Source organism: Acartia tonsa, chromosome 12 (genome assembly GCF_053477335.1).
Source record: "Acartia tonsa isolate MP-2025a chromosome 12, ASM5347733v1, whole genome shotgun sequence".
In the NCBI taxonomy this organism is placed as follows: domain Eukaryota; kingdom Metazoa; phylum Arthropoda; class Copepoda; order Calanoida; family Acartiidae; genus Acartia; species Acartia tonsa.
In genome coordinates this window covers 12,712,698-12,724,314 of record NC_137271.1, presented here as the reverse complement: position 1 = coordinate 12,724,314, position 11,617 = coordinate 12,712,698, and the positions used below count along the sequence as shown (strand labels likewise).

General features: G+C 32.1%; 2 protein-coding genes across 2 annotated transcripts in view; both read left to right on the top strand.

Moving 5' to 3' along the window:
* Polr2E (DNA-directed RNA polymerases I, II, and III subunit Rpb5) overlaps positions 1-5,172 on the top strand; it is a 75,314-nt gene extending 70,142 nt beyond the window's left edge. Inside the window, exons 2-9 of the mRNA XM_080179137.1 lie at positions 185-278; positions 779-830; positions 1,866-2,020; positions 2,504-2,546; positions 3,129-3,194; positions 3,779-3,876; positions 4,532-4,630; positions 5,095-5,172. Of these exons, the coding sequence (XP_080035263.1) occupies positions 208-278; positions 779-830; positions 1,866-2,020; positions 2,504-2,546; positions 3,129-3,194; positions 3,779-3,876; positions 4,532-4,630; positions 5,095-5,143 (633 nt within the window). The 5' untranslated portion in view covers positions 185-207 and the 3' untranslated portion in view covers positions 5,144-5,172. The remainder of the gene's footprint in view (positions 1-184; positions 279-778; positions 831-1,865; positions 2,021-2,503; positions 2,547-3,128; positions 3,195-3,778; positions 3,877-4,531; positions 4,631-5,094) is intronic.
* A 441-nt stretch (positions 5,173-5,613) lies between these two features.
* Polr2H (DNA-directed RNA polymerases I, II, and III subunit Rpb8) lies at positions 5,614-8,610 on the top strand. Its single transcript, XM_080178326.1, has 6 exons — positions 5,614-5,652; positions 6,186-6,254; positions 6,447-6,532; positions 7,163-7,261; positions 7,952-8,036; positions 8,536-8,610. Exons 1-6 carry the CDS (start codon positions 5,614-5,616, stop codon positions 8,608-8,610), a joined length of 453 nt encoding a protein of 150 aa, XP_080034452.1.
* The last annotated feature ends 3,007 nt before the right edge of the window (positions 8,611-11,617 follow it).

The window sequence follows — 11,617 nt, the reverse complement described above, 5'->3', positions numbered from 1 at the left end:
CATATTCTTTTAGTTTTTTTCACCTCAGTCGGGTCAAATTTGCAGAATATACACCCCTGTGTTGGGGTCATATTGACAAGACTGATTTTTTTTCAGGTGAAATATCTTTTTTTCAGGCATTTTGTGATACTTTTTAGTTATTTTTTTTTCATCTTTTTCCTAGTTATTTGTTATTTTTTCAGACTTAACCTAACCTCATAAAAAAAAATGGATGATGAGCAAGAAACCTACAAGCTGTGGAAGATCCGCAAAACTGTTATGCAGATTTGTCATGATAGGAATGAACACATTTTTTATGCGTTTTATTAAAAAGTTGATTAAAGCGTGGTATAGATTAAAGTCTTACCAATAAAAATTACTTAGAATTTTCAAGTTAGTTATACCAGAGTGCACTGCAGTGGGGAATGGGACATTTATTGCAATAGTCCCCTAATAATAACTATGGTGACTTAAAGTGAATTTTAATTGGTTGGTTCTTTAAGTTTAGTTTTTAAACGATTCAACCACTAATAAAAGTGTAATCTTCAGTAGAGGGGATTTTGTGCATCATTTATTAGTCATAAATCTATCGGCCATTGTATTATCCCTTTAGATCTCTGTAGTTATACACATAGGTATAGGCTTAAATTGTCATTAAGACTTCTACTTGTTAAAAGCAGAGGTTTTTTTACACATTTTTTAATGTTAGATTAGGAGAAAAGAGTTAACCTATATATTTTGAACTTAACAAGAATATCATTGGTTAAGATTAAATTTTAAAATGTGTTTTTTGGCGTAGAGGTTATCTGGTGACACAAGACGAGTTGGACCAAACCATTGAACAATTTAAGGTAAATTATTTTGCGTGTCTGCAATGAATATAGGATATACGCGGATATATTGTCAGGGGGAAAATTTGTCGTAAATTTAGCTAGCTTAGTTATTATGAACCACATTTATTGGTCAGTTCGTTCATTCAGTAGGACGATACGGGATTGGGTAAAGGGGGTGGATGGGAGGTGGGTATCGTTATATTATCCAGCTGCAAATATTACTTTATTAGAGTACATGAAAATCTGGTGCAACATCCAAGTGATAATATATCGATTGTGTCTGCTTCTTGTCAGGGAATTGTCGGGTTCGAGTTTGCAAGAGTTAAAGACGTTAAAAGGCGTAGTTGCACGAAATCCATTTAAACTTGAATTTATTGAACTACATATTTTTTCCTGTTCAATGGATTAAACTAAATCAAAAGGGCATCTATTTAAAAGAATTTCAATTTTCCACCTCATAGTTTTAAAAATATCAAGACTTAAAAATCATATTCTTATGCAACTTATTTAGCTGCCTTATTTTCACAAAAACAGCATGACGACTATTTTAGTGGTGCCTAATTGTTTGTTAGTTATTTTAATTCAAAATTATATATATATTAGATGGTATTCTTGTAACTTATGATTGCAATCTTTTTTCTAAAATGCATTAGTTTCTTGGTTAATAAGTATAATAAATCATTTTCACTTCGTTACCTACCAGGGGTGTATATTCTACATGGGATCCCCTGCTCAGGGGGGAGGGGGGGAAATAAAAAAATAAGTGGTTTGAGGGGAAAAAAATGTAAAATTAAGAAAACTTAAAATATTTTTTCCATTTCCCCCTTCCTTGGTAAAAAAAAAAACTAAAAAAATGTGTGGTAGGAAAGATAAAATAAATAAAATACCTATAAATCTTAAAATATTTTTCCATTTCCCCCCCCCCCCCCCCCCCCTACTAGGTGAGAAAAAACTAGGGGGGGAATATTAAAAATTTTGTAACCGGGGAAAAAAATAAATCTTGTGCAGAATATACACCCCTGTTACCTACTTAGTAAACATTTGACTATCCAGGAACAATTTGGGGACAAGCCAAGTGAGCGAAGACCCGCTAGAAGTGACCTGGTCGTTCTTGTTGCTCACAATGATGATCCTACGGATCAGATGTTCGTTTTCTTCCCAGATGATCCCAAGATTGGAATTAAAACCATTAAAACTTATTGTACAAGGTAGGTATCATATCAGAAAAAAATCTTTAAAATTCTTTGTCAAAAAATCTTCTAAATGAAAAACTAAAATCTTTCAGCTTTAAATGAAAAAAGTATTTTGCTTATGGAGCATTCATATATGCCACCTAAAAAAACCTCGTAAAGATGATCTTCAATCTAATCGTTTTGTACAAATAGAATTTTAATTAAAATCCATACTTACCTAATCATTATGATTGAGGCTTTTTGAAATTTGACCGAAATCTAAATGTAAAATTAAATTGTCGGTCTAAAATTTCAAAGAGCTACAATCAGGATGCTGTAAATATTTTGTGCGTTCAAAATTAAAAGAGTAGGCACAGTAATATTATGTTAGATTCTATTATTTTTAAAAACAAATGTTTTGAATTTATCGCATTTTAATATGCATGTAACAATTCCATTACTATGCATTATGCAATATCCCGTCCCCCTCTTTCTTATTTTATTTTTCATTTTTTTTAGAATGCAGGAGGAAAACATCACCAGAGCAGTTATCGTTGTCCAGGTACGACCAATCATATTCAAATACAAAATGGAATGGTTTTCCAGTATAGCTTCGAAACCGATTAATATCCACTGGATTAGAACCTGTTCTCAGGCATACTGAAAAATCATGTTAAGTATCGTATTACAGACAATTTTCTACGAATAATAAATAAACAATCATAAGATTAATATCTGAGGAAGGCTGTTTATAATACGATGCAATAAATAACTATTAAGAACTATTTAACTTTATTTATATAAATTACAGTGCAAAGATTTAAGTTGTCAAAGGTTAGGTAGAAAATATTTTGATGCAATAAAATTTAGTTTTGGCTTGCGGATAAGATGTACCTAGACAAAATAGTTTTATTTATTTGAACATCTCACATCTATCTTGTGTATAGCTTATTAGCTATCCTATAATATAAAATAGTAAGGTTTTTTTTTGTATGTAGCTGAATATCTTGGAGAAATGGTTGTACTTTTCAGGGAAGCTTAATATATGTCTAGGGATGGTTTTATGCTCTTTCTTGAACACATTCGCTCTCTCTCTAGAGGCTAGGGGCGAAGCAACTAGTCTACTATTAATACATCTATTTAGACTGGTATGACCCCCTCTGCTAAACAATCCTTAGTTGATATGGCACCAAAGTATATTCTTGAACAGGTAAATTAATGTGTAACTTGGATCATTATATATATAAAAGTAACTGGATGTCTATCTGACTGTGAGTGTGTAGTGTATGTAGCCTAAAATCTCGCTTACCGTTGGACCGAAATGGTTCGCTCTCCTCTTCCAAAGAGATTTCAAATCGCCCCAGAAAATATCCCAACAAAAAAAATTAGTGAACTGCATATTTTTTCCTGTTAATTGTTTAAGCTACATTTATAGAGCAAGAATTTCAACTTTCTAAGTTTCTACCATGTTGTAAAAAAAATATGAAGACTTGAAAATCGCATTCTTGTGTTATGTGCAATTTATATAGCTGGCTTATTTTCACAAAAACAGCATGACGACTAATTTAGTGATGTCTTAATTACTTGTTATTTATTTTAAATCTTTGATGGTATACTTGAAACTTATACTTTAAATTAATTTTCTGAAATGCACTTCATGCAATTATCCCTTTAATTTTATGCCTTCTGAACATCTGTTCTTTAAATCACTTTGTCCGTATTTTAATACAGGACGCTTTTGTGCTACGCTACTTGTGTAATTGTATGTTGTCATCCTTGTTTATTTATTTTAAGTTTCTTGAATCTGAGTTGTTGATTAACCTGACAGAGCACGAGTTGGTACCAGAACATGTTGTTATGACTCAGGAAGAGAAGGAGGAACTCCTGAAAAGGTATCTATCTATCTATTTAATGATTATGAGTCTAGGGGGCTTGGTGTCGTCTCGGGTTCAAGACCTCTCCATCCACGCACCTTGAAATATGCTCTGCTTATGATTGCAGTGAAAAGCGTCCATTCGCCCATCAGACAACCACCCCTTTAATTGCACGACCTTTGGGTGAGAAGTCCTACTGTGCATGGTAATCTATCAATCTATTTAGCTGTAGATGCTCCACCTCTAGCCTCTAGGAGAGGAAGTCTTGATGTCAAGAAAATGGCATTTTCTAAAGCTACCTATTATTTTTCCCGTTTTTCGATCAGTTGCGATTTCTCCCGGGCAGGTGGTGGTACCCACCCTCAAAATAGTAAAAAACCTTCCCTGGACCTATGAGAAGCTTCACTGTAAAGTAGAATCATATCGGTCCAGGGGTTAGTGAGATCTTTATCTACAGACAGACACAAAGTCAGATATCCTGCTACTTTTTCTTGACCTAATTGATCCTGTTTAAAAACAAACTGAAAGACAACCAACTAATGAGAATCCTGGCCGCGGTTCAGTGGTTACCAAGATCATTCGATACAATTACACCCAGACAGACATACAGAATCGCTTTTAGACATCCTTCTACTTTTATACAAATGTTATAGATATAATTATTCTTGTTTAGATACAAGCTGAAAGACAACCAACTCATGAGAATTCAGGCCTCGGATCCTGTTGCCAGATATTTTGGTCTCAAGAGAGGACAGGTTGTCAAAATTATCAGGTAGGATACTATTATTCAGGGATCTTAAGGGATAAGACAATTGACGAGAAATTTATATACTGTACATTGCTAACGATGATGACAAAAATACCTTTTCCGTTTGAGCCAACCAATCAAGATTTTATGAAAAGTCCCCAAAGTTTTATAAGCTAACATATGCAGTGTAATTTATCGTCCAATGTCCCCCCTCCCCCCTCCACCCTTTGAATTTATTATTCACTTTTACTTGGATGACAACATCCATAAAAGCGAAGTTTGAACATGTAAGAAAGTCGGACTAACTAACATTAAAAATAATGATAAACAAACAGTGTTTTAATATTGTTAAAATGTCTCAAATGCAGGAGGTTGCTCAAGGCTTATTACAGAGATTATCAATCACGCTTATAACATTATGCCTTATCGTCATAGGATTTGAGATTTATTTTTAAGTTGATGATCAATTTTAATTTTTATTTTTTTAGGTCTTCAGAAACAGCTGGGCGATATATCTCCTACCGATTGGTCGTCTAATATTTAAAAGATCATCTCAAGCATTTTTTTTTTAAATGTTCCACTTTTTGTATTATTTATTTTAAAAGGCCATGTTAGTTATTATAGGTTCAGTGATAGGTCAATAGAAGATTAAATAATTTCAAGTAAAATTTTTGTTTATTCAGAATAATATTGTTGTTTAAAATCATTAGATAGGTAGGTTATTATAAAGTTTTAAAATTAAACGCATTTTTTTCGTTTAAAAATATAAAAACTTGGTCATAAAATTAAATAGGTAAGAGTACATGTAATAGTTGTAGAAATATTTATAGATTTTTCTTAAATATTAGGTACCTATTAAAATGTTTTTTTTATTTTTTTTATTATTGATTTAAAACTTAAATATCTTTCTATTAATTTCTAACATGGTTTTTTAATAGATTTTTAATGATTATTTTTTTCCCCACAAATTGTACCTGTTTTCAGATTATAAAAAAAACTAATTCACAATGGCAGGAGTGTTGTTTGAGGACATTTTTGATGTCAAGGCATTTCATAGATTCTTGATAGTTATTTTTTATTGGAGCGAAGCTATTCTGTCGGAAACTAAAATGGCTGTACGTCAACTTGGCTTGTTATAACTTTCCTATTACGTATGCGCCTGTTACAATATCCCCTTTGAGAACCTTTTTGAAATCTTTTGAGTCCTTTTTGTTGTTTATCACTCCCCTTTTATGTATAAAATCATTTGATGTATAAATACTCTTTGCATGGAAAAGAAAGCCTACTAAAAGGATTATTCTTTTTTAAGGGGGGGTTGGGGTTTGAAGACTTAATAAGAAAGGGTTTAATTCTTGGATTTTTATTTTATTTTCGTGAACAATTCTAAAAATACATTTTAAATAGTGTTCAGGTTTGTGTCCTACAGAAACCAATGGGATTTGTATCCGTAATAGATAGTAAGATAAAATCCTCCAATCATTTATTTTCGTAATATTGAACCTTTTAGTCCCACTAGATCCCTTTAGGTCACATTACATGAAAAAAAAACTATTTCTAAGAGTCTGTGAATATTGAATAGGACATAGACCCAGAGGGAAAGAAGTTTGAGAGAACTTCAAGGCTTCACTGTGAATCAGAGTCTTTCAAGGTAGAAAACAGTGTTATTTATAAAGAAAAAGTTAATATTTGTGCAACGGAATCTCATTATTTTTTATACCTACAGTTTATAGTTATACAAAAGTTTATTGAAGAATTCATTTTTCTGATTAAAAGCATTTTTACTCTTTTTTTTGAGGCTTTCTTCTGAAAGTTAAAAATTACCTACTCAATTTTTTTTTAGATGGACCTGATTTTGGACATCAATATTTGGATCTACCCCGTTGATTTGGGAGACAAGTTCAGATTGGTTTTAGCCTCCAGTTTAAGGTAAAGTCACTTTTAGGGGGGAAAATAAAATTAATTTACCAAATTGTTGTGGGTAAGAAAAATACCTTTTTTGTTGAATTATAAGTGAAAAAGCTGTTTCTTAACCAATTTACTTTTTAAAAATTATTTGAAAGTAAGGGGGTGGGTTTTTGCTTGTTTGTTTATTACTTCAGGTTATAATGGGGATGTGTTAACCCCTCATGTATAACCATTGGAAAATACACCCAACCTTTTATTTCCAATTTAATTTTGGAAATGGCCAAAATTATCAGTCTTATTAGGATAACTTTTGCCAGGGTCAATATTTTTAAAAATCATTTTTTGATCTGTAATGTACTCTTCATCTTCAAGACGCATTTAGGAAGGTATATAAAGCCATGGTTTGAAAGAAAATAAAATTTCCCCCCCAGGGGGGACCCTTCGCCTTTTTCATGAAAATCGAAGTTGACATATTGCTGAAAAAAGCTATCAGATAATTTTTTTTGGTATCAATAGTTATTACCTATATCATAAAAAAAATAGGTTAGAATTGCGCGCCAATAAAATTTGCATTTTGAGACGGTCTAGTGCATATGCTACGCAGGCACAATGATGGAATGCTATAAATAATAATTCAATTTCTCTTTTCAGGGAAGACGGGTTCGCAGATTCAAGTGAATGGTCGCCACTAGATTCAGGACCAAGCAGAGCTGACAGCTTTGAATATGTCATGCATGGAAAAATATACAGGTAAGGATTCCTGGCATACAACTTTATCGCCAGTTCAAATAAATGTTCTTTAATATGGGTGTGGTATTGTGCCTCTACTTTCAATTATATTTTTTTTAAATACGAGCGGCTATGCCCCTAAAGAACTTAGGGCAATTAGGTAAGGGGGGATTTTGAATTTAAAAGAAAAGTAAAAAAATTTATTTCTTTCACTGGTAGTTTATATTTTCCAAAATAGTAACCTTCCCTATATCGGGGAGATCTTAACCTAAATACACACATACAGATATCCTATTACTTTTTTAGGGATAAGCAGCGTTGCGGAGCCGTTTGATTTTGGTGCGGCTTCGGCTCAAGCTCCGGCTCCGACCTAAAATCAAGAAAAACTCGAAATATTTTTTTCCCACGTCTATTTTTGACTTTTGAAGGTTTTAAAAGTTCAATTTTTGATAAAAATGGACTTTAAAAACTTAAAAGGGGCATTTGCACATGACACAACAGATTTACCAAATTATAATTTATAAAAAAAATCTCTTTGTTTATCTAGTCCGTAGCCGAAGCCGTTTTTTAACGAAAATTACGGCTCCGGCTCCAGCAAAATATGGCGGCTCCACGGCTCCGGCTCCGCAACACTGGGGATAAGGATGGGAAGGGGAATGCAGCTGTCTTTCTATGTATATTAGTGTTTATCTATCTATATTTATTATCTAGAATTGAGGGTGATGACAATCCTATGGAGGGGGCTGGTAGATTATCTGCTTATGTATCCTTTGGTGGCCTATTAATGAGGTTACAGGTAATAAATTTTAATAAAGTAGCGCAGCTACTTTATTAAAAGGTTAGATTCTTTCACCTTCCTGTTATACTTGACGTTACTCAAAATATATTTCTCTATCTTACGTTTTATTTAAAGATCCAGTTACTTTTTACTGCTGCTCTGTCATGCGCTTAGCATTACTTTAAAGGGTTGCTTAAGATCAGGTTATAAACAAACTGAAAGTATTTTTTGTTTAATCTTGAGAATACTGATGTAAATTGTGTTAATGGATTTTGAATATACGTGAATATTATGACAGGAGAAAAATTTTCGTCAATTTAGATTGCTAACATGGACATCACTTATTGGTCAGTTTGTAAATCTAGTAGGAGGGGAGGGAATAAGGTAAAGGGGGTGGAAGGGGGTAATCGTTATTTTAGCCCGTTGCAAGTCTCACTTTTAGATAACATGAAAATCTGGTGTAAGATCCATCATCAAAGCAATAATATGTCCATTACCTACTGACACTGTTTTTCAGGGAGACGCTAATAACCTGCACGGATTTGAGATGGACCAGCACGTGTACCTGCTCATGAAGAAACTTGCTTTCTAATCTTGTGTATTAAATCATGCTTTTTTTTGTTATATAGTGGATTGAGGGGGATGGGAGGGCTAGACTTTTTCACCGTCTTTAATTGTTTCACCTATCAATTGATATGAGATGGTCGTAATTCATAGCAGGGAGGGAGGGGATACTAGACTGTTAATTAAAATGGTACCCACAGCTTTAAAAGCACGTTTTCTTATTCGTTGGCTTAAAAAAACATTGGCTACTTTTATTGCACCCTTATTGGTTGGTGAAAATTGTCTCCCCTCCCCCCTCATCCTCAAAAAAATGTTTCAGCATCAAAATAGATAATGAACTAAAACAACATACCTAATGACAAATAATAAGAAATATGAAGACAAAATATGTTTTCATCCTTACAATACAAATACAATCTACCTTTCTTCTTTATAGTCCAATTTATATTTTTTATTTTTATGCTGAAAGCATTTTTATATATTTTTCTCATACTGCCTCATTGTTTATTATTTTTTTTACCTATGTACCTATGAAATACATTTCTTAACGTGAAAATATTTTTTTAGTAGCGAAACTACTCTATAATTCGAAACGTCTTTCCGTCCATAAGAAACGTACAGAGAAAGAGTTTATTTCCTAGGATAGACGGCTGAAATTTTTTGGTGAAGATTTCCAGTACTATTTATAGCAAGGATCAAATATATAATTTATTTTGTCTAGCTGTATCTCCGTCAAAGCATTTAATCATGTATTGATATAAAAGGTTTAGTGGTTTTCTACATATTAATCTTTTTTTTTTGACAAATGATTTTGTTTATTTGTCCATCCATGATTGTTTTGCTTTCTTAATATATTTTTCTACAAAACTCAGATTATGTATATTGTACCAAGTTTCCTGGAAAAGTATAAACTTACGGGTTCTTTTCGTGGCAACGCCCTTTAAGGGGCGACTCGTTGTATTTTTGAAATTGCTTTTGATAGGTTAGGTTATATTGGGTTAGGTGATTGCCCCACAGGGTTAGACAATTGGCCCCGCAGGGGCTAGAAATAAACAAAGAATCGCCCCATAAGGTGCGTTGCCACGAAAGGGACTATACCCAAACTGACAATTATTCGATTATACAGAACATAAAATTAATTATCATAAGCTTTGGGTATGATGTAAAAATAGTAAATATATTTTCTTGGAGGTTTTCCAAAATCAAAGACGACAAATAAATACCTCATGCCTTTAAAACTTTAATTGGGTGGCGGTGTTGCTCATAATTTTTCTGAACGTACGAGCACATAGCTACTCTATAACTATTGCATGCCTTCCTAATTTTTGCAGATTCTACATCAACCTGTATGTCAGGATGCTCTTGTATCGAATAGGTTGCTTTAAAAACACCTTACAGAAAAGTTTATAAGCTAAAGCTACGCTAATTATTAACGCTCTCGCGTAAAAAGGCAAGTGCAAAGCTACTCTATATCTCACCTTTATCCGATAGTCAGTTTTAATTGTGGGAGCACCATCTTAACGGACAGTTTAACCTCTCTATATATGATTTATTTAAGGCTGAATTTCCGTGACCTTAGCAAAGCAACTGATAAAAAAGACATTAATTAACTCACTTTAGGAGTGGTTTTATGAAGAACTTTATAAAAGCAAACTTGTTCAAAATTTTAAATTAATTATCTTTGCTTTTCTTGTCATGTTTATTCAGTAACTCCTACATATATAGTGGATGAAAATTGAACTTGAAATTTTCAAATCTAATTTTCTAAAAAACGGCTGCATTTTAGATTTTATTGAAAAGTGAAATGAAATTACCTTACATAGGGTAACGAAATGCACTATGTCCCAATTTAGGTTCTGACACAAAAGTCAAAGCACCTTCATACGCACTGTGTAACGTTTTCTTATTCGTTCACCTAACAAACAACTTTGTGAACCTTAATTAAATTTTGATTTTTTGGTTCATTAAGTTGTGTGAACAAACGTTCCAACCACTAATTCATTGTAATCTACAGAAGGGCTAATTTTGTGATCATTGAAGATACACATCAATTTATCGGATATTGCATTATCCCTTTAGATCCCTAAATAGAGTAGATGTATTTAAATAGGATATAAAAACAAGTATTTTTTTCAATAAAATGTATTTTCCATATCATGCATTAAACAGTCTTAACAAAATAATATAATAATAATATTTAGAAGTAATAATAATAATAATAAATGCTATTAAAATATAATATTAAAAATAATTGTAAAATAAATGTGCAAAATGCCATTTTAAGATTACATATAGATTACTTTTAGGTGCTTTTTTCACGATTCTATTATAAAAAAAAAATCAAGTTACATATACAAAATTGAATCATATGTGATGTATTAAATGGTAATGTAATTTTTTCACTCCACAAAAAAACTATAGGAAGATAATAAAAAAGTTTACATATAAAATTATAAAAAAAAACATTACAAAAATTTATCTATTCTACAGGCTAACTAAAATATTTCTGACACTTACTTCACAATTGACTATTGTTAGGGTTTAAGAATTGCACTAATTTTAATTATTTTTATCTCAAAACGTTCATAAAAATCCGCAACATTTTAATTAATTAAGCCTTTTTAGCTAAAAGATTGGATTACAATTTTTTTATTTATTTATTATTAATCGATTTTTCATTGGAATAAATGCGCGAAACATAAATAAAAAAATTTTGGATTTTTATTAAACACTTTGTGAATTTTAGTGCAGGTTTTAATTAATTTCATACATAAGGATAATTTAACTATTGTTTATATTTTAAATGTAATGATGGGGGTAGGATAATAGATAGGGTGGGGTGTGCACAGGTTCTAGGCGAGGGAAGGAGTGGGGGGCTCAATGCTAGAAGCTTACTAAGGACATGCAGTTATAAGGGGATAGATTCTGAAATATTTTTATTTCAAACAAATTATTTACATAGGTAGGACCTTAGGATAAATAAGGTTCCAGGACAAACGCAGGAGTGACAAACGCAGGAGTGGCAAAAAATATAA